Genomic DNA, 26,667 nt, shown 5'->3' on the forward strand with positions numbered 1-26,667 from the left:
ACAAATAAGGATTGCCCAAAATAACTTGGCAAACATCCAACGGAACCACGTCACATGTGACCTCGTCAATATACGACTCATGGAGTGCAAATCTGAATGAACACTGGTTCACCACACTCAATCCCACCTCCTTCTGAATCCACCCTAATGGATAGAGCTTCGGATGCTTCATCGTCTTCAATCCCAGCTTCTGTACTAATGCCTCAGATATCAGATTTTTCTGACTTCCTGTATCTACAATAGCATCCACTAAACTGGTCTTAACCTGCAACTTCAGAACAAAGAGCTGCTCCCTCAGGTCGTCGTCTTCTTTAGTGGCCTACTTCCCCGCCATAAGGTTGAGACTGCTATTGGGTTCGGTCATCCCGGGAACCTCCTTCGGACCCTGTGCTATCACGTACGCCTTCTTCTCCTCCTTCTTCTTCAACCCTTTTGGCTTCAGATGAGGATACTTATCCCAGCAACGATCAGCCACGTGCCCTGTCTGTTTGCAGTTATTGCATGTCAATCCTGTTTTCCCCGAGTCACCCTTCTTCTTCTCATCCTTAGACTGAGAGCCACCCGTCTTGCTCCCCGATGGTTTGGAATCCCCCTTTGTCTCGTTGCCCTTCTTCTGCCTGCCCTCAATGGCTATGGCCTTCACGCTCGCCTCTGCGATTGTCTCAACCAAAAACAGCTTCATCTCCTTCCGGATGTAATCATTCAGACTCGTCATGTACTTCATGAAGATGGAGTATTCGTCCGTTGCGATGTTTAGAACTATCGCCTGCTGCTGGAACTCCGTTGTGTACTCTTGAACGGTCTGATTAAACTTTTGGCGTAAGCCATACCACTTGTACTAACGCTCCTCAAGGAACCCCACTGGATAGAACTGTTTCCGAAGTAGCTCCTTAAACTTGTTCCACGACACTGCTTTCTTCTCCTATTTGCAATAGGATTTCCATCACGTCAACATGTGCCCTGAAAGCTTCAATGTCGCGAACACTATCTTCTCCTTGGACGAATATCCGTAGAGAGTGAAGTACATCTCCATACGTTCGATCTAATCATCAAGCTTCTCCACATTGATACTCCCATCATAAACAGGAATCTCAACCTTGAAGTCAATCTTCAGATTCTGATAATTATTCTTACCCCCTTGATGTCCAACAGTCTTAACAATCTCAGTCTCCCCCTCTGAATCAGATTCCTCGCTCTCTTCGTCGGATTCGACGAGTTTCTTCTTACCCTTCGAAGAAGATTCCTCCTTTTCGTCTCCTCCGTTGATGAGACCCACGAGTTGAGTAAGAGTCGTCCCGATCATCTCAATCTGTTTCTCCATGGCATCAAGCCTTACTGAATTATCTGCTTCAGTCATCTTCTCATTCCTTAATTTCTGGACTTCCTCCAAGGAAATAAGGATCTCGCCAAGCTTCTTGTACTATGAGCGAGTAAGGACCATACACAGGTTCTCCCTTCACAAGATCTAGGTGCTCTGATACCAACTTGATACGAGTCATTGTGAGAGCACTCTTGATCGCGGAATTATCAAGAGTGTGTAGAGAAGAAAACGACAGAAGGACACAAGAGTTATAATTAGGGCGAAGGAAAATACCTTCTCTAGATTATGAGAATCAATTGGATTTACAAAATATCTCTCTCACAATCTCTCTAGATCAAAGAACAACCTCCCTGATCTCTTTTCTGATTACAATCTGAGTGATAAACCCTAGAAAAGTCATGTTTTCTATTTATACTAAACAGAAATCCTAAACGGTGCAGGAAACAGGCCCAGGCCCATAACCACTACGCGGTCGACCGCTGTGACCACGTCGGTCGACCGGCCAGAACATCGATTTCTAGAAAAATCGATTACAGGGTTTCCGGTCGACCGCAGCGCCTACATCGGTCGACCGCTCTCAGTCCAGAGACACAGTCTGGGTCTGTGCACTACGCGGTCGACCGCTGTGACCAAGTCGGTCGACCGGCCAGAGCCCAGCTGTAATTCCTACAGTTTGACGAATCCGTTGACTTTGCCACCTCCAATGACCTCGTCCACGACTCCTCTACTCTATTCTCAAGATACCATGAGAATCATCTATCCTCAAGCTCCCATGAGGATCGCTAAGCTCCCAAAGAGAAGATACACCTGTATTATCCTCTAACTCTCCAAATGTCTATTTCTTGAGTAAGTTGTTCTTCCATGCGCAAGTAGTAAATCGTAAGAGGGCGGGGTTGGGTTCCCCGGCTGTTCCTTCGACGATCAAGTCAATGATTTGCTTTAGTGAAAAAGTAAAATGGACTACAGTAGTTCTTAAGCACAAAGAGTAGTAGCTAAGAACTTGTCCTATAATTGAAAGTAGTATCTCTATTTATAGTAGTGGCAGGAGAGTATAATGGTAACTTTAGCTGAGTATGGGATGACGACCATTTTAGCCTCAGCTTTACAGGTGTCGGTCGGCGAGTGGAAAAGAGATCACTTTGGTATTTAATGCGAAGTGATTGGAGGTGTGCAGTGTCGATGTGTCATAAAGACTATTAAGGACAGAGGAATGATGGCGTTCGTAATGCATTTAATGACATTTATTGTAATGTGATTGGTCACCAGTACACAGGAGGGGCTCGAGGCTCAAGGCATTTCGTTGCCTTTCTACTCGTCCGGTGGTCGAGAAGTACCGCCTTTTGAGTCACCCTCACAAGGTGTCGGCCGATGAGTCGGTCTAGTGGAGTGGTTAAGCAGTCAACTCAGCCAGGGGACAACACGTGACGCCTTTCGGGTCCTCCTTGCAATATGTCGGCATGTTGAGTCGACCGAATTGAGCCTTTGATTATCTTGAAACACTGACTTGATTGTGCATAATGTAGGATACTTGTCTACCATTTATTGGAGATTGTTTCTCATCACCAAAACGAATATAACAATTAGTATCGATAGAACTTGATTCATCTCTTTCATTTTCTATGCTAGCACGTCTTTCATTGACAGTTTTAGAAGCTAAATCAACGACCCTATATTTCTCATAAATGATTTGCATGTTTTGAAAACATGGTACATGTTTGTAACAAAATTGTTTTGTTCCAGGATGTGCCTATTAACAAATAAAGAATCAACTTCCACCATTGATAATTATAATATATATGTAAGAACACAAAATAGTCAAACTAATGTAATTAACTACATTTTATGTGAGAATTACAATATATATGCATCTGAGTGACATCAAATATTAAAAAACGAAAATAGAAATGCTTCTAGCTGGCAAGCTACTACCTCCTAAATATAGTTATAGAGATGACAAACATTTATTGAGAAAAAGCATAGTATTTCTGCTCACGATTCATGGTCATTAATGTACGTAATCAGTGATATTTTTCAAGTGAGAATTACAGTAGGATCAAAATTATGAAGATCTAAAGCTACAAACTCAAGAAAAATCTGGCCTATATTCTACGAACAGCAACATCAAAAGATAATCTAACTACAAGTTATCTCAAAAATAAAAAATGTCTAACTCCTATCTGACCAGTGACCCCTCTAAAACATAAGGGATCTGGATTAATACATTGATCTATTTAAGACACTATTTGGTATTCCCACTTAAAAAACGTCAGTACATATATGAATAACATTCAATTTATATGTATAAATTACAAAGTCTAACCAATTTATTGCATTACATGCTATATAACTATAAGAGAGAAATAAATTGAACAGTTAACTAAACACAAACTTATAAGATAATTTGTAAGCATTAATCTCCCAACTATATAGAACATAATTCAGACAAAATCAATAATTGACTAATTATTTAACTTACTTTTATGTAGTCTTCCCAAAGTTTGGTTCTGTATCCATCATTCCCGTCACTTGATTAAATGTAAATCCATTAGAAAAAATCTGCATGTCTTGAAATGTCTCTATATCTTTTTTTAGTGTCGTCAGTAGGTTATTAATATGATTCACTTCAACATTTATTCTACAAATTTTTCTATAAATGCAATCCAAATCAAGTCAAAACACACTACCCTTTTTTTCTCCCCTTCTTTTCCACATTCACAAAGAAAAGAAAATATCCCTTGCCGTTACCAAACAAGACTCTCACTTTGGAAAGCTGTGTCCTCTAGAAAACTACGGCTCCATGTTATTAAAATGTTATTTTCATTCTAAGTTTGCATTATTTAAAAAAAATTTCGTACGCAACTGTTGGGAATATTAGCTGTTTAGACAATAACGAAAATCAGTTTAAGCAATTTAATAATTAACAGATAATCACTCAAATGAAAAAGAAACAGAGTTAGAAATACGGCCTGATGATCGAAGCGTGCAAAGCACTGTCCCAAGAAACTAATTGCCCCCTCTCGTACAGGGCTACGCGGCAAAAGATCTCGGAGATACGACGACCCTCGGTCAGGCGACCTCCTTCTCGTCGGCACGAGCTTCAAGAAGGTTTTGCGAATTCTTCTAGACTTTCAGGGAACCAGCGTAAACAGAAGTTAAACTCTGCGGATTTTAGATCCTTTTATAGGGAAAAACAGCCGTTACTTATAAACCCCGTAATTAACACGGTTTTAATCACGTTAATAAAACTTAGCCGTTATAAAATTAAAAAACGCTTCCGTTACATAATAAATTCACAAAATATTTATCACGTTTTTAATCACACTAATAAATTTTTACCGTTACAAAATATTTCTGTTACAAAATATTTATCACATGTTAATTGTTCAAAAATAAAAATTATATTTTAATTATTTAAAAATAAAAATGTAGCAGATTAAGGGCCCATTAATCCAGAGCGGCATTCGTGTCCGCAGGTCGTGTGCGCACGCCACCCGACCCGACCCGAGCCCGAGCCCGAGCCCGGCCCGGCCGGCGCGCGCGTGTGTGGTGTGGAGCATAACCTTTTATTTTCTTCTAGGCATAGGAGAGAAAGGGAAGGCTTATAAAGATCCTTTTTTTCTATCCCATTTCCTATGTGGGACTAAACTTTTCCTCTTTTCCTCTACAAGCCCAAGTTTTAAGTTATCTTTATTATATAACTCCAACAACTTCATAAATTATGCATGTTCAGTATAAGACTTTATATATACACATTTGTATATGCATTTGTTGTAAGTAAATATCTTTAGAGTCATAACAATAATTATTCGGCATAGCATTTCATAATTGATTCTCTTTCTCTCTGTTATGGTTCTAATAATGCAGCTTTAAAAGAGCCATTGAATGATTAAAAAGTATGGCTTTTTTAGAAACCATCTTAAAAATAGGATAATTATATAAAAAATATTTTTTATTTTTAATTTATACATAAACTATTTCTAAAGTACGTTTTTGTTGTGATCAACCACTTTCATTTAATTTTTATTGAAAAATAAAAAATAAGCTTAAAAATTTAAGTTCATTGTACATGAGATGTAACTGAAGTAAATTTTTATAATTATCCATTTTGAAGATGGCTTACAGTGAAAAAAGCCCAGAAAAAATAAAGAAAAATTAAATAGTATTCATAAAAGTCCAATATGCAATATTTATATAAGCACATGAACGGGCCAATCATGTAAACATAAATATTATGTATTATTTATACATTATTATTATATATATATGCAATGATCTTAGATTCTTACCGCACTAGTATAGGACAACGTTTAAACCATTTATTAATTGCATTTTGACTACTTAGTGACATCTCAACACTTTGCACTAATTGATTGATGCATATCATTGTCAATGTCCCACCTTCAATCGCCACTCAACATAATTCTTGATGCCCTGTTTACGCAAAAGATACAAGTTATTTCCATATTAGCCCCCAACATCTTCAATAATTTTATATTAGTCTCCTAAAACTTTAAAATTAATCTCAGATCCCCCTAAACCCTCAATATTTCGATACTAGCTCTCCAAATCTTTGAAATCGATCTTAGAACCCCCAAATTCTATTAGTATGTTGAACTAAGCCCCTCTAATAAAAATATAGTTGAAATGGGGAAAATATTCTAATTAGTTAATTAGCTTTTTTGATGAATGTGAATTATACCCGTCTGACACAAATCCAAACTTATTAACTACTTTAACTTCTACCTGTTAAGCTCTCCTAATCCATTCAAATCCTACAATAAGTCCATTTTCACTTCATCTTCTTTAGCATCTTCTCTAGCGTCTTTCACAATGAGAATCTATCCGATGTAAATCTAGGATTATAACTGAAAAGAGCCGTTGGAGAGAAGCGAAGTGAAAAAAGTTTGGGTTAGGATTTTATTAAATGGACTTGGAGAGCTTAACGAGTATAGGTTAAGGTGATTAATGAGTTTGGGTTTGTGTGAGAGGGGTGTAACTGACAAACCACCGAAAAACTTAAAAGTAAACAGAATATTCCTTCATTTCAACCAAATTTTAACCAGACATTCCGTAGGGGCAGGCCTGAGATAGATTCTAAAGATTTGGGGGCTAACGAAAGATTGAGGATTAAGAGGGTCCTGAGATCAATGTCGTAGCTTTTGGGGGCTGATATCAAAATAGATCTGGAGGGGCTAATAAAAAACAACACAAAAATAATAGAACAATTCATTGCACATCATGCACCACAAATTTACAAAACGATAATAGATTGCGTAGGGACGACTATGCAAAAGCTGAGGACATTGAATTTAACTACCGGCCGCCGCGGTTTGCTTTCTTCGCTCATTCAACCCCAGTTGCCACGTCAGTTTCAATCTGGACCGTCCATTTTCTCCCCAGGAATGAGCGGGATCGATCATCGTCCCCTATATAAACCCGCCCCACCGACCGTTCTCTCCGCCGTCACTGCAAAAATCGCGCTCTCTTTCTCTCTCCAATCCGAGGGTTTCTCTCTCTAAAACCCTAGCTCAGAGAGAGAGAGAGAGAGAGAGAGAGAGAGGCGAGACCTAAAACCCTAGCTCTGTGAGAGAGAGAGAGAGGCGAGGCCTAAAACCCTAGCGCTAAACCCCCCGAGTTCAGGTACTAATCATCCTCAGATCTGTAAATTTTAAAGCGGTTCTTGCTGTTTATCGTTCTGAGCGTTGAAACGTAGGGTTTGATTTCGAGATCTGAGCAATTTCTTCAGAAAATGGCGGTCTCACTTCACCTCGGTTCTCGATCGAGCTGTCCCGGACTCAGAAGGGACCCGCTGAGCTCGCTCGGTTCGTTGCCGAGATTTGAGATCAAGCTTCAGAGGGGGACCGTGCAGAGGAGAGGGTTTTTGAGGGTTTGTTGTGAGAGAGGGGCCTCTGCAGTTGTAGAGAAGAAGGATGAGATCTCGAGGAAAGGATCAGAGGGGAGAGATGCGGGGTTTAGCGTCGTGATGAAGTTTGGAGGTTCGTCGGTCGCCTCGGCCGAGAGAATGAGAGAGGTTGCGAATCTAATCTTGAGTTTTCCCCAAGAAAGGCCGGTGGTTGTTCTGTCGGCGATGGGGAAGACCACGAACAAGCTCTTGCAGGTAATTGGAATGGATGATTTCAGCTTAACCTTTAGAGGGATATTTCATATTTGCACTTCAAAACCCAAAGTTTCATTCTTTTTCTGACTTTGATACCCTGAAGTTGCCAATGTGCTAAAAGGTTGACGGCAGTTTTGTTCAGGATATTAGCTTAGAAAAGTGAATGTCAGAATGTTAAGTAAAGTTTCTTACAAAATTTTGGTTTTTTTCTTCTTTTGAGTTTGGGAAAGTGAGCAATAAAGTTAGGGCTTTGGGGTATGAACTTGTAAAATTTGGGTGTCAAATTGTCAAAGTAGAATTTCAGGGTGTCAAAGTAGAAAAAAGGTGAATTTTTTGGGTATTAGAGTGCAAATAAGCCTAGTTAGGTGTCTCATATCTGGTTGGTTTATTTAATCAATTTAACGATTTCTATAGGCTGGAGAGAAAGCGGTTAGTTGCGGTGTATCACATGTATCGGAAATTGATGAGTTGAGCTTTATACAAGACTTGCATCTTAGGTTGGTTTCTGTGTTGCTGTTAAAAGGTTCTTGATAGTTTGTCCTTTTGTGGGAGCGTGGGGCTTAACTGTTGTTGTTTTAACTGTTCAGGACAGTTGATGAACTCGGAGTTGATAGGTCCATTATTTCTGGTAAGTTTTGTTTAATCGATGTTTATCTTTTTGGGGGAAAATTGTGTTTTCAAACATATATGTCATGATTATGCTTTACACGGATGATTATTATAGCATAACAATGCTGTTCCTTGACGTGGCAGTTAAATAGGACAGCATCGCATGGGCCTTTTTCTTCTTTGTTTGGATTGCTTAATGTTAATAAACATGCCCTTATTTTCCTGTTTTGAACAAATCAAATGTGATACGGTCAGTTCCTTGGTTTTAAAGTTGGAAATATGATTTTTTTCCCACTCATTTTCCTGTCTTTATCTATTGCAGTCATTTATCTGAATTAGTTGAAGGAGTGAAAGGCATTCCCCTTTTTTTAAAAAGAAATTTGAACTATTTGGGAAAATGAAGAGCATAAAAAAAGGTGTAAAGTGTAAATATTTATACGATGGTGGGAATCAGCTCATTCCATTTTAACAAGAAAAGAATTTTGTGGTAAATTTGTGAATCTTGTGATGATGAAACAATAATGTCTCTGTCTTAAGATGATAGTTCTCATGAACAAGGATGTTGAGGCTACAATATTGGAGCATGTCATATTGTGGGAATACCTGGGACATTTGGTTATCTAAGAAGATACATGTTTTGGCAATTTATTCCCTGATACATGTGAACTAAGGGAAGTCAGGTGATTTAGTGAAAAATATTTTGATAATAGACGACATTATCTGGCTTTTCTAGCTCCACAGGCTGTATTTAAGCACTTTGGCATTCAAGGAAAATAGTGCCAAAACTTAACAGACCTGAACTTTTCATCATGGGCTTTGAGACCCTTGGATTCAGTAAATATTTCTTAAGACAGTTCATTTCTGGCTTATAACAGATGAAAAACCATATCCAACTAAAAAAGGAAACTAAGATTATAATGATACTAAAGACGGAATATTTTGGTAATTTTGCACGAGATCCCATTCATATACACACTAGAGGAGGTGGGGGAGGCACCTCAACAAGAATGATGGTTAATGTCTTAGGGCATTGACATCATTTTAGCTCAAGGAGACAGTCAACAGTAACAGTCCCATGATAATTTGCGTTTGGTGTTGGGATGGAGGCTTGTCCTTCAACTTGGTTATTTGACCATAGTTCATAGCTTTATATTTCTCCCTAATGTTCTTTTACGTGGCTATCCTCTTTCCAACTGCCTTCTAGGGATTATTGCAAGATCCTCCATTGTCCATAATTTTTGTACATAGCAACAGGATTTTTTTTGGGTTACAAAACTTGCCAAACCTTGCCTTGTGGCTCATGGTATGTAGGTGATCCCATTGTGATATGAGTGGCGCTTAAGATGATTATGATTATTTTAGAAATTTCATTTTTTATATTCTGAATGAATATGCTGTATTTATGACTGTTTTTGTTCTTCAATGGGTATGATTGTAATATCCTAGAAAATGTATAATTGTAACTCCATATAAACTGTAATTAAATAGTAAACATGCGCAATTACATTACATGTTTTGGTATTAAAAAGACTTCACAAAAGGGAGTTATCGTGTAGTGTTATACTCTTCGACCTTTATTTTCATTTTCATTTTCATTCCTATAATTTTGTTATATCACTTCTAGACTTTCATGCTGCATATGTTCAAGATTCTGTTTGCATTTAACTATTGTCCTCATACGGCTAACTGTTTATCATTGGCAAGTGGCACATTCGATGGTTTGACATCTAAATATGTTACATAACATATAACTTTTCTGGTATTTTATACGCACAGCTTTACATGCAGTGTCTGGTCACCTTTCTCTTCAGATTCTCTCTTTTGTAATCAGTTGGATTCTGATACGTTATAACTCTCAATCACCCTATAATTCTTGGCTTTCTTGTTTCAGTTTTCTTGGATGAACTGGAGCAACTTCTAAAAGACATTGCCATGATGAAAGAGTTGACTCTTCGTACAAGAGATTATTTAGTTTCATTTGGGGAATGTATGTCTACAAGAATTTTCACAGCATATCTGAACAAGATTGGTACTAAAGCAAGACAGGTATGTTACTTATTTTAGTAAAAAGTAACCTTCAGTATATAAAGAGTTAATTGAGTGGATGTTATATTATAGCATCCACTTTATCACATCCCTCTTTTTAAGAGTAAACCCAAGTTGTCCATTTGGCAATTTAGAGGACTATTCCTTTCCTTTCATTGAAAAGAAAGAAAATAACAGAAGAATTCTCTTTCAACAAAGAGATACTAAATGCCGAGTATGTGAACGATTTTATTCCATAAATTGATGTGATTGTCGAACATAGTAGCGCCTGGCAATTATTCTAGTATGCTTCAGCATTTGTTATACTTTGTTCCCTAATCTTCTATTCATTGTCCAGCTGGTCGCATCTCATGTGGATGCTTTCTACTAGTAAAATTTTATTGCTTTTTGTGATTCATTATGGGCTGATCTCTTATCTTTCATTACGTTCTTTTTGAGAATCCTCACAAGAATATTGTTTATGTTGCCTTACAAAGTCTGTCTATGTTTTAGCTATAAAAAATCGTGAGCTACTGGAGTTCATATCAGCCTGTTGCAGTTAAGCCTTTTACTTCTGCAGCATGAGCAATGTCCCTTGTAATTTAAGAGAACTTTTTATTAGCGGGTTGACCTTTAGTTAATCATTTTATTTCTGCAGAATAAGCAATGACCCTTGTATGATAAGAAATAACTGTTTTCATACTGGTTGACCATAAGGTAACTGTTCTATCTTTTCTGATTCCACCATGTCCATACTGAGGTCTCCCATAAATCTCAGGAATAGCGTGCAGGTACTAGGTTTGGAATCTATGATTGGATTTATTTTTAGTTTATGGAGGTTGAATATAAACTAATTGGAACACACACATGCAATTACAATTTGTAGCCAGTTTAAAGTGATGGTCAAGTGCTACTTTTGGGCATGATATTGAATCCGGATACCGTTCACAGCTCTTTCTCCAACTGTCAACAGTTTTTTATTAGAAGATATTTTCACAAAATATTCTAGTAGTTAGAACAAACAGGTAAAAGGGATGTTTGAGGTCTACTTGAAAAATATTCTTTACCACTCTTTATCTTTTCCCCACTATCTTGTAAAGTAATTGGCATAAATGTGTTTTTTCTAATTTAAGTTCATTAAGGTTGATAAATCTATAGCCAAATTTATGTAGAAAAGAATCAAGTAAATAACTTGGCTTTCTTACAAGGTGATGTCAGTCATTTATTTCCAATTTGCAAAATGGTAATAGGACTACATGATTGCATCAGATGAACATGATTTGACCTTGATATCTAAGATCTTTTAGAACAATGATTAGACAATACATGGTTGACTGAGATATGGTTGATCTGTATGATGAACAAAGATCATTGATTGAAATGGAAAAGAGGGTGGAACCAGGAAATATGGAACATTCTTTTGCTTCTTTGATCATCATGGACAAGTTCATTGAATTGGTGTATTGTATGGGTGTGAAAGTAGGCATGATTACCCCAGGTGAACTTTTAGGCAATAACGAGTATTTTTTAACTCTTTTATGCCATTGTGTGAGCTTAGGTTATTCCCATTGAAAAGGGAACTATATTCCTGGAGTTTACTGTAAGAGATCTTTGGGTGAAGCCTTTTAACAAGTAGTATTCACATTTGCTGGCCCTTAATTTGGTTACCTCCCTTTAACTCTAAGGTCTGCAAGATACATTTTTGTTAAAGAGACTGGTGTTCACTGGACCTAATCATTTTGGTAATCTTAGGAATAATATGCTAATTCTATCCTTTCATCTGGTGTATGATATTGGCTGTTTCCCTACTACGTGTGCGTGCAGGTTATTAACTGTGAGATGATAACTAATGTTTTCTCTTCCTATTTTTTCGCAGTACGATGCTTTTGATATGGGTATTATAACCACAGATGATTTTACAAATGCCGACATCTTAGAAGCAACTTACCCGGCAGTATCAAAGAGGTTGCATGAAGATTGGATAGATGATCCTGCAATTCCTGTTGTCACAGGTTTTCTTGGAAAGGTCCTCACTCTTCTGCCAGAGTAGCTTTTCTGTGTTAAGACCTTTAGTTTTATTTTCTATGTGATGAATTGTCATTAAATATTTCATTTAATAATTTTCCATGTAGGGTTGGAAATCCTGTGCTGTCACTACATTGGGCAGAGGTGGTAGTGATTTGACAGCTACAACTATTGGTAAAGCATTGGGCTTACGAGAGATACAGGTCAGACTCTACATATAAGCAACAACTTAGTTGCTAGTTGGCCAAATATGTATCCCTGTAGCATGTGTGCACTTATTATGCTATGTATTATATCCGACAGTTGAAGGTGGATTTCTGATTCTGAAAAACAAATTGCTCATCTCTGTTATATTTTTTCATAAACTTCTTCTTGCTCTTATGAAGACATACTAGGAAATTGATTCTGTCACAAGTGGTCATGTAAGCTATTTTCAACTTGTAGGTTTGGAAGGATGTTGATGGTGTTTTAACGTGCGATCCAAATATCTCCGCAGAGGCTGAGCCTGTACCGCACTTGACATTTGATGAGGCAGCTGAACTGGCATATTTTGGTGCACAGGTAGGTGCTATATGCGGCATTTTTATGTTTTTTTTGCTTTCCATGAATTTCAGAGATCTTAATATCAATGGCAAAGTTGGAACGTTAGTCGGTTTATCTTGTGGATCTTCATACATTAGTTCAGAGTAGATCTGCTTTGCAGAGCAATCGAAAACCTGCATGTTACTTTTTTATCCATGTATAAACGTGCAGGTGGACGTTTTCCTAAAGCACACATATAAATATGAATATTCATAGTTTCAGAGAGTTTCTTGAACACTGATTCTGGATCATATGGGAAATGCAGAACAGTTCTCAGTAATTAACTATTGTTCTTGTCTAGACAATGCTATACTCAAACTCACACTCTTAAACCTAAATAAACAAATGATAGAAATGCGCAATATATTTATTGGACACATCAAGAAGTGAAGGGCATAAAGAAGCCCCCAAGAATGAAAAAGAATTTGATAAGAACAAAAGAAATAAACAAAATTAAAAATAAAACAGATATTCTGGGGAATTGCTTGTAGTGGAGGCAGTTTTCACTGTAGTAGATATCAACAAGATTGAAGGCTATCTTGGTCTAACTCGCTAAAGGCACTTGTGTGCAAAATATTGCATTCATACTAGTATCTGAAGTCAGACGTATATTCTTAGAGGCAAGTCAGTTGGATTAGTTGGAGATGTGGAAAAATATATTATAAATCAGCACTTGGTCATTAGTCCATTAGAGTTAAAAACAGCGCATATTGTACATGTTCATACAGTGCTTCCGTTGTATTTGATTTTTATTGTGGCATAACTATATAACACTATGTGTCTGCAAGGTTCTCCATCCCCAATCTATGCGGCCAGCCAAAGAGAGTAATATACCAGTTAGGGTCAAGAATTCCTACAACCCTCAGGCTCCTGGTACCCTCATCACTAGAGGAAGAGACCTCACTGAGGTTTGTCGCATCACATTCTTGCTTGCTGATTCCAGTCATAGATTTTGCTTAACCGGTAAAAATTTGGCTAGCACTTGTCCATCTTTGACTGGGCTCTTCATAATAATGGCAGGCTGTTTTGACAAGTATCGTCTTGAAATCAAATATCACCATGCTGGACATTGTGAGCACTCGAATGCTTGGCCAATATGGTTTCTTAGCAAAGGTAAGTCTATTCACTTTACTTACCAGGTATTGATGTTATGTTCTTCTGGCAAACCACCAATTGTTATGGCTTCTATTTCCTAGTGCAGGTTTTCTCTATATTTGAGGACTTGGGTATCTCAGTTGACTGCGTCGCTACGAGTGAAGTTAGTATCTCTTTAACCCTAGATCCGGCAAAAGTTTGGAGCAGAGAACTCATCCAGCAGGCAAGCGTATGGTCCTCTTTATTTTATACGTCTATTTTTCCATGCATGTCTCGTAACCAAATTCATGTCTACACTTCATCTTAATCTTACCTAAACGAACAGGAACTTGATCATGTTGTCGAAGAACTGGAAAAGATTGCAGTGGTTAATCTTCTCCAGAACAGATCGATAATCTCTCTCATTGGTAATGTGCAGCGATCGTCGCTTATATTGGAACAGGTATATTGAGTCCGCTCCTTTTTTTCCGCTATCATAAAAAGTATATTTATCGTATCGTGCTATTATGTGTCATATTATATCAGGCTTTCAGCGTGCTTAAAAAGAAGGGGATCAACGTCCAGATGATCTCTCAAGGAGCATCTAAGGTATTTACTGGCGATTCTTCTTTCATTTCATTGGACATTGCCTCATCATTGTTTGTTCTCATCTTCTTGCAGGTAAATATTTCCTTGGTGGTCCATGATAGTGAAGCAAAGGAATGCGTTAGAGCGCTCCATTCCGCATTTTTTGAAAATGGAAATGGTTACTCATCAGAAGTCAGTTCGGAAGGACCGCTACCCAATGGCTCGTCGGTGCATTAGAAAATAAGTTAACTTCCCCCAAGATTTCTATACAACCCCATTAGTTGTTCAGGTGAGGCGATATCGTAGGGTGTGCTTACGGCATTGCTTGATTTATTTCTTCTTTTTCCTCGGAGAAATGTGTCATTAATTTGTTTACCGCCTGTGCTGTAATTCTACGTTCCTGAAAGAAAATTATGTTCGTCCGTATACCTGGTAACATTTTCCTGTTGTTAGGTAATAGAAATTTCTATGGTCAATTGTTTGAGCAATTAATATCGTATGGAAATAAAACACGCGATTAATGTGCGACATGTGGTGTTGACTATATATGTGATTATATGAGTTGACATTGGAGTGTTTAGACACGATATCTGAACACAGAATGGAAAAAGCTGAGCAACTTCTCATTAGGGAAAGCTTTTCGAAAGCCTTATAGAGTCTCTGGATTTTCTAATCTCTGCATCTTTGATCGCAGAGAAAGCTTACAATTACTTATGTGGGTTAACAAAATTTCAGCACATTCAGTTGTCCCCACAATTGAAAGATTTTCTTGTATAATTTATGTAAACAATATCATTATTGGGTCCATAAAATGAATAGATATTGGTGAGTTGTAGAGTCTCTCTATAATCAAAAGATGTAAATGCTTTCTTGCTTGAGAAAGTGTTCCATGGACCTAGTTCAGAATATTAAACGTGCATTAAAAGGATATCGATCATTTGACGTGTGTATTTCTAAGTCTAATGATCAAAGGGTTAACATCGATTTAGTACTTGGTGCACGTCAAATATAGAACCGATTGATCTCATGGTCAATAACCAACATCAGAAGCTTTTTTTCTTCATTTAGCTGACGAGCACTGAAAATAATTCTATGAAAACCTTATTTGGTTGAAAGCCAAGTTCAGGCACACAACCATAGTTCATTAACAGCACTCGATAGAAACATTATTTTGATTGAAAGCTCAGAAAGCATGCGCACGTTCAAACATAGTACAATAGCGGTATACTTCTAAACATCTTCAAACCACTAAAAAGTTGAGCCTAATGATTCTCCAAAGAAAGCACGGGCATGAGAACGTAGTTCGATGGTGTTACTCGCAAGAATCGTCGAATCTGCATGCAAGCACAGTTCAATAGTATTACTCGAAAGAATCGTCGAATCTCTGCAAGGTTGAGCTCGGGTCTCCCACGTCAAAATGCCAGGCCTGAAACCTAAATTTTGCTCTAGATAATCTCATCTAGATGCTGACCTGTAGGATTGTTCACCCGATCCCCTGACTATCCCACGCCTGAACAACGTGCATGCTGTCATCGGATCTCCTACCCCTGACAGTCCATTCTTCTTCACCTCCAAATTGCTCCAGTTCTCGAAACTGCTCATCTTTATAATGTCCTCCACCACCCCTTGCCTCTCTGCGACGAGGGCGCCCGACAAACTCCGCCAGTTTTCTCAACTTGGTCGAAGTGTCTTCCCGTATCTTCTTGTACATCACGAGCACCACCCTGTCCGGTCTGTCCAAGCTCGCTTTCCCATAACCAAGCACGTGATCCCAGAAACGCCGACCAAAGTACCTCCCAGCAGTCAGCACAGAAGCCGTCGAAAAACTCCTCAAGAGATACCGCACGTATCTTATCGGCGAGGTGCCACAGCGAAACAAAGTTGTCTTTCGTGCTGCGACAGAGATGCACAACCTTACGTCCGGACTCAGACACAGAGCTCGACAGCGGACGGAGATGCACAACCTTACATCCGGACTGAGGTATAGAGCTCGGCAGCAAATGGAACGGGATGCGAGTCTCGAAAGGCCTCGGAGAGGGGAGCAGTTCCAAGTCAGGCACTAGGTTGTGCGCGTGTACTTGCTGCTTGATGTGGGGAGTGCCTTGGTGAGCGCTGGGGGTAGTCAAGTAGTAGCGAGGATCGTAATGAGGGGAGTTGCTGTTGACGGTGGCGAAAAGGAGGGATATATCAGCCACGTTGTGCCGGGCTTTGGAACAGTGCAAGTACAATATCGGAGGTCTTGGCCCGGAATAGTTGTTGCGCGATCATCGGGCCGATCAAGGCAGTCGACGGTAAGTAAAAACCGTAACATAAATAATGGTTTGTATCAAAAACGCTTTTGACTGACAGCAATGCATGTAGATCCTTTCGTTTCTCTCTCGTTCTTGTTTGGTTTGGCAAGAGGGAAGGAATTTTGAAAGGACGGGTTGTGCCATGGATTCAAAAGAGAAAAATGGCTAAGTTTAGGAGGAAGGTTTGCTGTGAACTACGAATTCTTCAAAAGTTCCACAAATAAATTTAAGAAAAACCTAAATCTTCAACGTCACCAGTAATCCCCACAAGAACAAACCCCGTCCCTGAACCGATGAAACCGACTCGAATCCCTCACTGTGATCTCCCTTTCAATCACCTTTGACATTACCTTGATCGCCTCGTGGCAGTCTGCACACGCACGAAGGTTCTTCATCACCCGAATTGGTGCACCAGGCGGTCCATGGACCAGCGCAAAAGCGATCGCCAATCTCTCGCTATGGTGCATCAAAGACTCAGCCTTAGTTCCTTCATCAACATTTTGCAACGTGCAACTTGTATCACGATTATATCCAGCCTCCTCCATTTTATATCTTAACTTCACCAGCATATCTTTGGTATCGTCTTTTATGTAATCGTTGGATGAGAATGTGTATGTTTGATTCTTGATCTCTACCCAACTGTAACCTGGTTCTTTTCGAACTCCTCGTGCTCTCATCAACTTCTTCACTTTCGCCGCCTCATCCCACTTCCCTGCCTTTGAGTACATGTTTGATAGTATAATGTATGGAGTCGCTTCTTTAAGCCCCATATCGAATAGTCTTTCAGATGCTAGGATCGCGAGTTTTTGATTTCCATGTATTCTACTTGAGTTGATGATCGAGTTCCATATGATTTCATCAGGCTCGAATGGCATTCGATTGATCAGATCCTCGACCTCATTGAAGCGTCCAACACGGCCTAATAAGTCAATGGCACATGAATAATGCACCCTTCTGGGATTAACCATGTACAATTTCCCCATGGATTCAAAGATTTTCATGCCTTTGTCCACAAGCCCACTATGACTACAAGCGGACATGACGCTCAATATCGTGACCCAGTCGGGCATAAAACCTAATTTCACCATCTCATCTAACATCTCGACCGCCTTCTTGCCCTCGCCGTTGTGGGCTAAAGCAGCCATAACCGCATTCCACGAAACTATGTTTCTTTCCGGCATTTCTCCGAAAATCTTAAAGCTTTCATTCAAACAACCACATTTTGCGTACATGTCGAGAATTGTACAGCCAGAAAACACGCTCGACATATTGCCTGATTTTATTACATAGGAGTGCAGTTCTTGCCCTAACCCTAGAGAACCCATTCCAGCCGATGCCTTGATGACTGAAGCAAATGTAGCTCGATCAGGGCTGAGCCCCACTCGTCTCATTTTGCAAAAAAGCCCCAAAGCTTCTTCATATTGCCCATTTTCAGTATGGCCCGATATCATCGCTGTCCATGAAATTGTACTCTGATCCTTCCGATTAGCAAAGATGAACTCTGCCTTCTCCATGACACCACATTTTGCATACATGTCGATGAGAGAGTTAGCAACGATTTCATCAAGAACTGCACCTGTAACAATTACTTGGGCGTGAATCTGCTTACCCATCTCAAGATCCTGTACAGAAGCAGCGAAGCTCAATAAGCTTGGAAATGGGAAATGCTTTCGCTCGAAACCAGTCATTGCCATTTCTTTGAATAGCTTCACAATCTCTTCCCTTTGCTCACTCCAGCAGTAACCAGATATCATCACATTGTATGAGACATTATCTCTTTCTTCCATCCTATCAAAAATAGTTCTAGCTTCGTTTATTAGGTCACATTTCGAGTAGAAATCGAGCAAAGAATTGGTAACAAACACATTCCACAAAAAGTTCGTTCGGATCACAAGACTGTGAACTTGACGTCCGAGGCTCAAATCGCCTAATCCTGAAGCAGCGGTCAAAATGCCAGAAAATGTAAATTGCGAAAGTTTCAAGCCTAAATTTCTCATTTCAGTGAACAAATCAATCGATTCCTGATAAAACCCCTCTTTTGAAAAACCCATCACCATCGCGTTATAACTCACCCCATCTCTCTCTGGCATCTCATCAAAATGCTTCTGAGCCGAGCTCAATCGCTTACATTTGCAGTAAGAATCGACCAAAGTGTTGTTCACCACCAAATTCGACTGAAACCCAAATTTCACGATTTGCCCGTGAACCTGAACAACCCAATTTGACGCGTTGAAGTCTTGGCATGAACCAAGAATTGCAGCAATTGCAACATGATCAGCCATTATGCCAGATCTCCTCATTTGATTGAAGAGATTGAAAGATTCCAGGGTCTGATTCGACTGCGAATAAGCCCCTACCATGATCGTCCATGTGACCTCATTGCGGTCGAAAGTCCGATCGAAGATCAAGCGGGCCTCTTCAATATCTCCAGACTTGGCGTAACCTGAGATTATTCGGTTGCAAGTGAAAGTATTCTTGTGGGGCATTTTGTCGAACAGTTCGCGGGCTTTTGAGATCCCGCCGCTGTTGATGAGGGACGAGATTTGGAGGTTGGAGTCGTAGGTTTGGGGATTGAATCCAGTTTTGATCATTTGGGCGTCGACATGGATGGATCTTTTGATTGTGGGATTTGAAGTGAGAGAAGAAATGGCGGGAAATGCAGTGGGTTTGAATGGTCTCATGTGAAGTTAGAGGTCTCTAGCTTATGAACGAGGTGGTGTTTTATTGGGTTATAGTTGGAGGGTTGGGGCATCCGATAACCCAATAAAAATTGGGTATTGGGTTACTGTATTCATACACTGTATCTTGCACACTAACTCATGAAATTGTGCATCTTTTATTAAGCGCCATAGCTGAGAAATTTATCTAATCTAATCTAATCTAATATTATTATAACAGTATGTAGGATGTTAAAACATTTTCTTCCTAAAAATGTCCTTTAAAACAAATACATGCGGACATAAATTAAATAAAACATAGACACATACACAAACCGTACAATTCCTTCTATTTATTAAATCATAATAGATAATCATCTATCATCTACCCTTTAAAAGAGGGAGTACCAAAAAACCCCAAATTACCCTTCAACTATTGTAAATATAACAAAGTTACCCTCATCTTTCATTTCATTAACTTAATCCTTCCCTTCTCCGTTCCATCCGTTACAAATTTCCTCCGGCAACGCAGTCTCACTCTCTCTACCTAATCAATTGTCGGTTATCAAATTGCAAAGATGATTATTATTGTCATCAAGAAGCTTGTTATTATCCTCATCGTCCACAAACCTTCTCTTCCATCTTCTCCTCAAATATCAGATTTTAGCTATTAGGAAGGATCAGGAAGTGAACAAATTGAGCAATGTTTTTATAAGAGAATAATTTCTAGTATGTCATTATCCTTACCCCAAATTACCCTTCAACTATTGTAAATATAACAGAGTTATCCTCATATTTCATTTTAATCCTCATATTTCATTTTATTAGCTTAACAAAGGTAATTTTTTTTGTTACTCACAAATCAAAAGATGTAAAACCCTAAATCTTCGTTCCTTCCCGTCTGTGTTCCATTCGTTACGATTTTTCTCTAGCAACGCAGTCCCACTCTCTCTACCTCATCAATTGCCGGTTATCAAATTGCAAAGATGATTATTATTGTCATTAAGAAGCTTATTATTATCATCATCGTCCACAAACCTTCTCTTCCATCTTCTCCTCAAATATTAGATTTTAGCCATCAGGAAGGATCAGGAAGTGAACAAATTGAGCAAGGTTTTATAAGAGAATAATTTCTGGTATGTCTTGATTAATTTATAAATTTTGATTTTGATTTTGATTTTAGTAATTGGTTCGATTTATAAATTTCTCGAAGGAGATTACCTGGTTTTTCCGGGCGGAGGCACGAGCTTCACGCGCGTGGTTAGAAAGTGTTGGATAAATTATCAAATAATTAAGATTATAGCATGCAGATAAATCCGAAAAATAAACAATTAAAATTGGCCTGATCGGGAGCAGTCGTGTATTCACTGCCCTAGAAGATTGAGAACCCGCCCATCGCCCTGGCGCAGATGGTTCCCTCTGTTCGCGGTGAAAATCGTAGCCTTCATTGAATTCATTGCACTCTTTAATAACAACTTTTCGAGTTACAAAAGATCCGGTCTTTTTTAGATCCGGTTACAACGAAATCAAAGAAAAAATAAAAATTACAACTTTCTCCTTTTGAACAAATCGCAAGATCCTGTTTTGCGGTCTCTTGCTTTGTGTGAGTTCTTTGCCGACGCTGGGGTTAATCCGTGGACCACCGCGCGATCTAGATCCGGTCGGATCTACACGATTCGACGGGTATTATTTCACCAAGGAAATAATAGCCAGGGAGGATTAGTTCACCAAGGAAATAATCGTCCAAATCTCGGGATCAAAGGCCAAGCTTTGATCCGGAGTGTAGTTTCGTGTAGATCTCAGATCTGAGTTTTACCTCTCTCGAACTCCTGCCTTTTGTGACGTGGACGCTCGCCGAGAATCAGATCTGAATCTTCAAGTCCTCAAGTCTTCAAAACTCCAAGCTCGATCTTCAATTCGACAGAGTTTCGGCTCTCAAAGTTCCAACCTTTTTAAATGAACAAATGGGGGGCCTATTTATAGGCTACCCTCACTGTGCCTCGGGCACAGTGTGGGCCGAGCCACCTCAAGGTGGCTCGGCCACCGAGCCACCTAGAGGTGGCTCGGTTTCGGCCGAGCCCCCCTTAGGCGTGGTTTTGTCATTTTGCGTTGTGTCCGTTGTCCGGTTTTGTCCGTGATTCCCGTTTCGTCGGTTGACTTAGACTCTGATTTGTTGATCTGATTTGGCAGTCGATCCGAATCCTGATTTGGCAGTAAATCCACTTCTGAGTTCGAGTCCGAAACCGATCTTGATTCGATCGTGATTCGTCCGAGTCCGCTCTTGTTTGAATGACTCGTTGATTCCCCGAACTGTTGGCTTGATTCCACGCTCGAATGGATGTATTCTGTTGCTTGCGTGCGGTTCGTCAACCTCGTCGTCTCGTCGGTTTGTGCCGAGCTATGCTAAGGGACCTATAAGCAATTTTATATGCCTACACCCTCCCCCCTAGCGGTAAAAACCCCCGGAAATGGCCGGCCTCTACACTCGGGCGAGAGTGCAGAGCTTCAGCTCAGATGAAGAAAGTTGCCCATAAAATAAAACTAAGATATAATGAAAATAATATATGTAGGGGAGAGAAGAGAAAACAAGAGAGACTTCTTGTTATTTTTCTTATCTCTTGAGCTCAACATATGTTGTTTATATAGGGGTTGAAAAGAGCCGTTACAAAATCCCTCAATAAATTTCGTAACGTTCGTCATAATGTATAGTCATTATGCCCATTTTAATTACAAATTAAAACACATTAAAACATATTTTAATTGCATATTTTAATTACAAAAATTTATTAGAATTCATTAAGGCAAAATTGCCTTTTCTTTAAAAATATCCAACAGTCCCCCCCAAAAGGCAATATTGACTGAAAACTTAAAAATCAATAAATAAATTAATAAATCACAAAATGAAAATAGGTTGGGCAACCTTTCGTATCGTGAATTCGGGAGAGGTAGCTTTCGGCTTTGAACCTTTCCTTAGTGAGTTCATCGCCACCTGAGGGACATAATGGACTAGGCCTTGAATTAGGCCCCTTGAATCAGGTATTGATAAAAACACACACAATACGCTTCATCTATTGAGCAAAGCGAGTTGAGCGTTAAAGGCCATGCTCACAATAAACCGACTCATGAGAGTTTTTAGAGGTTAGCCCAGCCCCCCTTAACCGCGGCCATCACGGTTCCTCTCACGTAGGTAAGTCCTCAAAGGGTACTACAGCTGTTTATTTAATACCCCCCACAATACACGCGTTGGACTTATTAAGAGTAAAACTTAGCCTAGCCAGCTGTATCATAAGAGCATCGTCATCATAGAGAAGGGGTAGTAGCAAATGCTACATAATGATATATAAATATATCTAGGTCGATGCTCCACACGAGAGTCACTTGTCCAGCTTGTTTCTACCACATTGAACCGACATTGGGACTACGTCTCCAAATAAGGGTTGGGTTGCCGCTGTCAGTGACCTCATCTATGGGCTTAACCCCATCTCCCTCGATGAATCCAGAACCACACTCCTGGATAGACCCTTTGTCAAAGAGTCATCAAGATTCTTTTCACAGACTTTACAAAGTCTAGAATCATAACTTTGCCTAGCAGGCGTTGTATTTATTTATCAAGTTCTTATTTTGTAATTAGTCCATCATATTGTTTGAAATTGACATTAGGTCATGATCTATGATCATAAAAGATCATAGTCTATGTCTGAAGAGATTGACCTTAATATCTGAACATTTCAAACTAATGTGGAACTAAAAATTCTGCAGTTATGCATATGCACATACATGAATGAAATTAATAATAGATACATGCAGAACATAATAGGATTTCGTATCTTAAAATATATTTCATACTTCATAATTCAAATGCATAAATTTTTTAAATTATTCTATTATAAGAGGTTACAAATTGGTTGCCTACAAATGAGACCGTCCAAATTTAAATCGGTTGCCTACAAATGAGACCTTCCAAATTTAAATTGGTTGTCTACAAAGGAGACCTTCCAAATTTATGTTGCCATTTTCTAGTACCACCTCTTATACAAATAATAATAATAATAATATTTGTACATACGTGCTTTAAATTTTACAAGTGCATTCTTGCATAAAACCTTGTAATTAATCATGTAAAAAATGCAAGTTATCTAAAAAGATATATGAGCATTTATTGCAATATTCATCAAAATGCAATAAAAATGATGAACTTTACATTTGAAGATTTGAAATATAATCCACCATATAAAATAGAATTTTAAAAAATGCACCTCTTTGATTTGTTCGCTCATATATTGATCATTTATCATTAGGCAATATATGATGCAAGAAGCGAAATTAAATAAATGTATATGAATTTTCACATAATTTCGGTCCTCTTATTCCAAACCAAAAACTCCTAAAGTGAAAAGATTAAAGTTTTACCCGGGTAGTTAGCCAGGTAAGGATAGTAATAGAGGTTGATCAAAGATCAATTAAGTACATCGTTCCTTACAGAGCGCGTTACGCAACCCATAAACCTTGCCTTAGACACCAACTAATCCAAGAAAACTTGAATCGGTTCACTCAATGAGTTTTTGTTCCTTAACAGTATATAGAAACTTTAAATTATTTCCTGCAATCATTTAAATTGCCTAGCAATTATACTGCAAACATATGTTGGATAAGGCCGATGAGGGGTTTACCTATTGATGTTCGAACCTCATGATTTTCATGTCTTGAGAGTAAAAACACATCTGCTGCAGACAACTGCCACTTAAGTTGCTGAACAAATCTGCATTCACTTTTACCACCTTCTGTACTAAGCTTATTAGATGCATAAATACACTAAAGTATGGAATTATTAATAGAAGGCACCATATTATTGATAGCTTAAAGAAATAAAAGCATTAAACCATGAACAAATCCAGATATTTCAAAGCATCTATGCATCCAGAGTTTGTTCTCTTTATTCTTGTCAAAACCATGTATATGAAATTTTCAAGGAAAAAAAATGTATACTGCTACAAATTTTATAGGCATGTTTCATTGAACATTACAAATGCGTGCACATTAAATTCACAAAAAATTTACTTGATACGTTGTGGCTAGTCCTAAGCCATATAGAGTCCGAACTTTATGAACGATGTCACTGAAATACACATGATTATATGCTGTGTCATAAGATTTAAGAGTCACATGAGCATTTATAACAATCACTTATAAAGACCTCAATGTAACAAAATTAAAATGACAGTAACATGACAGAAACAAATAATAATAATAACAATGATGCACATTGCAAATTTACTGAAAAGTAATGTAGGTCTTATGAGTACAATAAGACACTGAAAAGTATGGGAAACCTGGACTTCACTTCATGAACCAAACTCGCAATTTTAGAAAAGTACGGATATACTGTTATATTGAGAAAACTTTTCACAGATTAAGAACCTTGAGTCTCAAGCCTATTGCAACTCCATAATCAAAACGGAAAAGGTACATATGTTATTCCATACAAAGATCTACAAGAACCTTCTGAAATTACTTTGATTCAATATTATGTATGATTAGATAATTAAACTATTGAAGTTAAAAAGAACAGTTTTATAAAGAACTAATTCTAACATAAATATTGTCTTTACTGAAAACATGTGCATGGCATATGAAACAGAAGCTATGAACATGGAGATAACCGTCACTAAAAACCTAATATTCAATCTTCTAGATTGTTGGATAAATTATCAAATAATTAAGATTATAGCATGCAGATAAATCCGAAAAATAAACAATTAAAACTGGCCTGATCGGGAGCAGTCGTGTATTCACTGCCCTAGAAGATTGAGAACCCGCCTATCGCCCTGGCGCAGATGGTTCCCTCCCCCCTAGCGGTAAAAACCCTCGAAAACGGCCTGCCTCTACACTCGGGCGAGAGGGCAGAGCTTCAGCTCAGATGAAGAAAGTTGCCCATAAAATAAAACTAAGATATAATGAAAATAATATATGTAGGGGAGAGAAGAGAAAACAAGAGAGACTTCTTGTTATTTTTCTTATCGTTTTAAGCTCAACACACGGATATATATATATAGGGTTGGAAAAGACGTTACAAAACCCGTAATTAATTCTGTAACGTTCGTCATAAATTTTGTAACGTTCCCCATAATTATATATCCGTTACACATATTTTTAATTGCATGTTTTAATTACAATATTTATTATAATTCATAAAGGCAAATTTGCCTTTTGTTAACAAAATATCTAACAGTAAGTACGCGGGAGCTCGGAAGGGTGCTGCCGCAGCTGAGGAACGGGGAGATTAGGACTGTTCTTGATATCAGGTGCGGGGTGAGTTTTAATTTTCTCGATCTTGGATTGGACTTCAATTTATTTACACGTTGATGAAGGGATCACCCCGAATTTATGTGTTTAGAACTTGCATGGGTATCCGTTATCTTATCCTTCTCATGATTCCTTCTTAATTATTCTCATATGCAGTATAATGTTATATAGACTTGGCCTTAGCGATCATCTGCTTTATATATCATATGTCGCATGTTATTTATGTTATGAAGTTACATTAGATGCTGATGCCTATGCTTCTTAGACCAACAATCATTATTTTCTTTGTGGATTAATAGCATATAGGTAACATCTTTGATTGTAAACTAAAGCTAAATGGTTTCTCCTTGATCCATGGTTTGCGTATGTCCCCACTAATTTATTTTTCATCGAATGCTTGCTTATGAGTCTTGGTTTGGATTTTTCTAATACGGATAAGTAGTTTCCATCTCTTCTTATTTTCTTTTGAGAAATTAATTTAGAGTATTTTGTTAGTTGTGAAAGGTCCAAGGGCATATTATGCTGCAATGGGCGCTAAATTATTTCCTTAATTTTCAAATATGAGATTAATAGCGAAACATGTAATTTAGAATGCAATCCAGTATATGAAAATGCCAGTAAAGGGTTATTTTTTATAATATATTATTCTCTAACTCAAAGAATCTCCCTTTATCTCTCTCCTCCGTTTCTCTCTCCCCAGCCTCAGATCTCATCTCCTCTTCCTCTCTCTCTCTCTCTCTCTCTCTCTCTTCATCTCTCTAAGCCGACCACCCACACCTCCTTCGCAACCTCACCGTCGACATCGCCTCGGCCATCAGCTCCTCCCCCATACCCCACTCGAAACCCTGCAGTCGCCCAGCTTCCAACCCGAGCCCTCCGACGTCCCCTCTCCCGCTGAGACTCTTGTCGCCATCCTTCAACCTCAGTCGGCACATTCGACGATCCGCGTTGCCCTCAACCAGATCCTCTAAGACCTGAGCGCCGCCTCCGATCCGGCCAACGCTCGGTCGCTTGACCGCCGCTCCCCTCACCTTTCACCCCTCAGCAACCAACGACGCCCGCCGACTGGCAACC

General features: G+C 38.7%; 2 protein-coding genes and 1 pseudogene across 4 annotated transcripts; 1 reads left to right on the top strand and 2 right to left on the bottom strand.

Moving 5' to 3' along the window:
- On the top strand, positions 6,804-14,870 carry LOC109823820 (aspartokinase 2, chloroplastic-like). 3 transcript variants are annotated; one of them, XM_020390212.1, is made up of 14 exons: positions 6,804-6,961; positions 7,068-7,439; positions 7,854-7,936; positions 8,027-8,067; positions 9,940-10,094; positions 11,950-12,099; positions 12,206-12,301; positions 12,543-12,659; positions 13,469-13,588; positions 13,701-13,793; positions 13,882-14,004; positions 14,101-14,217; positions 14,301-14,363; positions 14,436-14,870. In XM_020390212.1, the coding sequence occupies exons 2-14, from the start codon at positions 7,071-7,073 to the stop codon at positions 14,577-14,579; spliced, it is 1,671 nt and encodes a 556-aa protein (XP_020245801.1). In that variant the 5' UTR covers positions 6,804-6,961; positions 7,068-7,070; the 3' UTR covers positions 14,580-14,870. The 3 variants fall into 3 exon arrangements, with proteins under 3 accessions (XP_020245801.1, XP_020245800.1, XP_020245802.1); XM_020390211.1 differs by having other exon boundaries at positions 6,808-6,961; positions 7,035-7,439; XM_020390213.1 differs by having other exon boundaries at positions 6,808-6,961; positions 7,035-7,439; positions 13,882-13,998.
- On the bottom strand, positions 15,539-16,778 carry LOC109823539 (annotated as a pseudogene).
- Positions 16,679-19,376, bottom strand: LOC109824748 (putative pentatricopeptide repeat-containing protein At2g01510). Its single transcript, XM_020391394.1, has one exon. It carries the CDS (start codon positions 19,312-19,314, stop codon positions 16,885-16,887), a length of 2,430 nt encoding a protein of 809 aa, XP_020246983.1. The 5' UTR covers positions 19,315-19,376; the 3' UTR covers positions 16,679-16,884.

Source organism: Asparagus officinalis, chromosome 9 (assembly GCF_001876935.1).
Source record: "Asparagus officinalis chromosome 9, Aspof.V1, whole genome shotgun sequence".
NCBI classification, from domain to species: Eukaryota; Viridiplantae; Streptophyta; class Magnoliopsida; order Asparagales; family Asparagaceae; genus Asparagus; species Asparagus officinalis.

Coding starts and splice junctions, on each gene's coding strand:
- LOC109823820 (XM_020390212.1), top strand. CDS start 7,071: ATGGCGGTCTCACTTCACCTCGGTTCTCGATCGAGCTGTCCCGGACTC. Junction 10,095..11,949: donor TTGGTACTAAAGCAAGACAG/GTATGTTACTTA, acceptor ATTTTTTCGCAG/TACGATGCTTTTGATATGGG. Junction 12,100..12,205: donor TCACAGGTTTTCTTGGAAAG/GTCCTCACTCTT, acceptor TTTTCCATGTAG/GGTTGGAAATCCTGTGCTGT.
- LOC109824748 (XM_020391394.1), bottom strand. CDS start 19,314: ATGAGACCATTCAAACCCACTGCATTTCCCGCCATTTCTTCTCTCACT.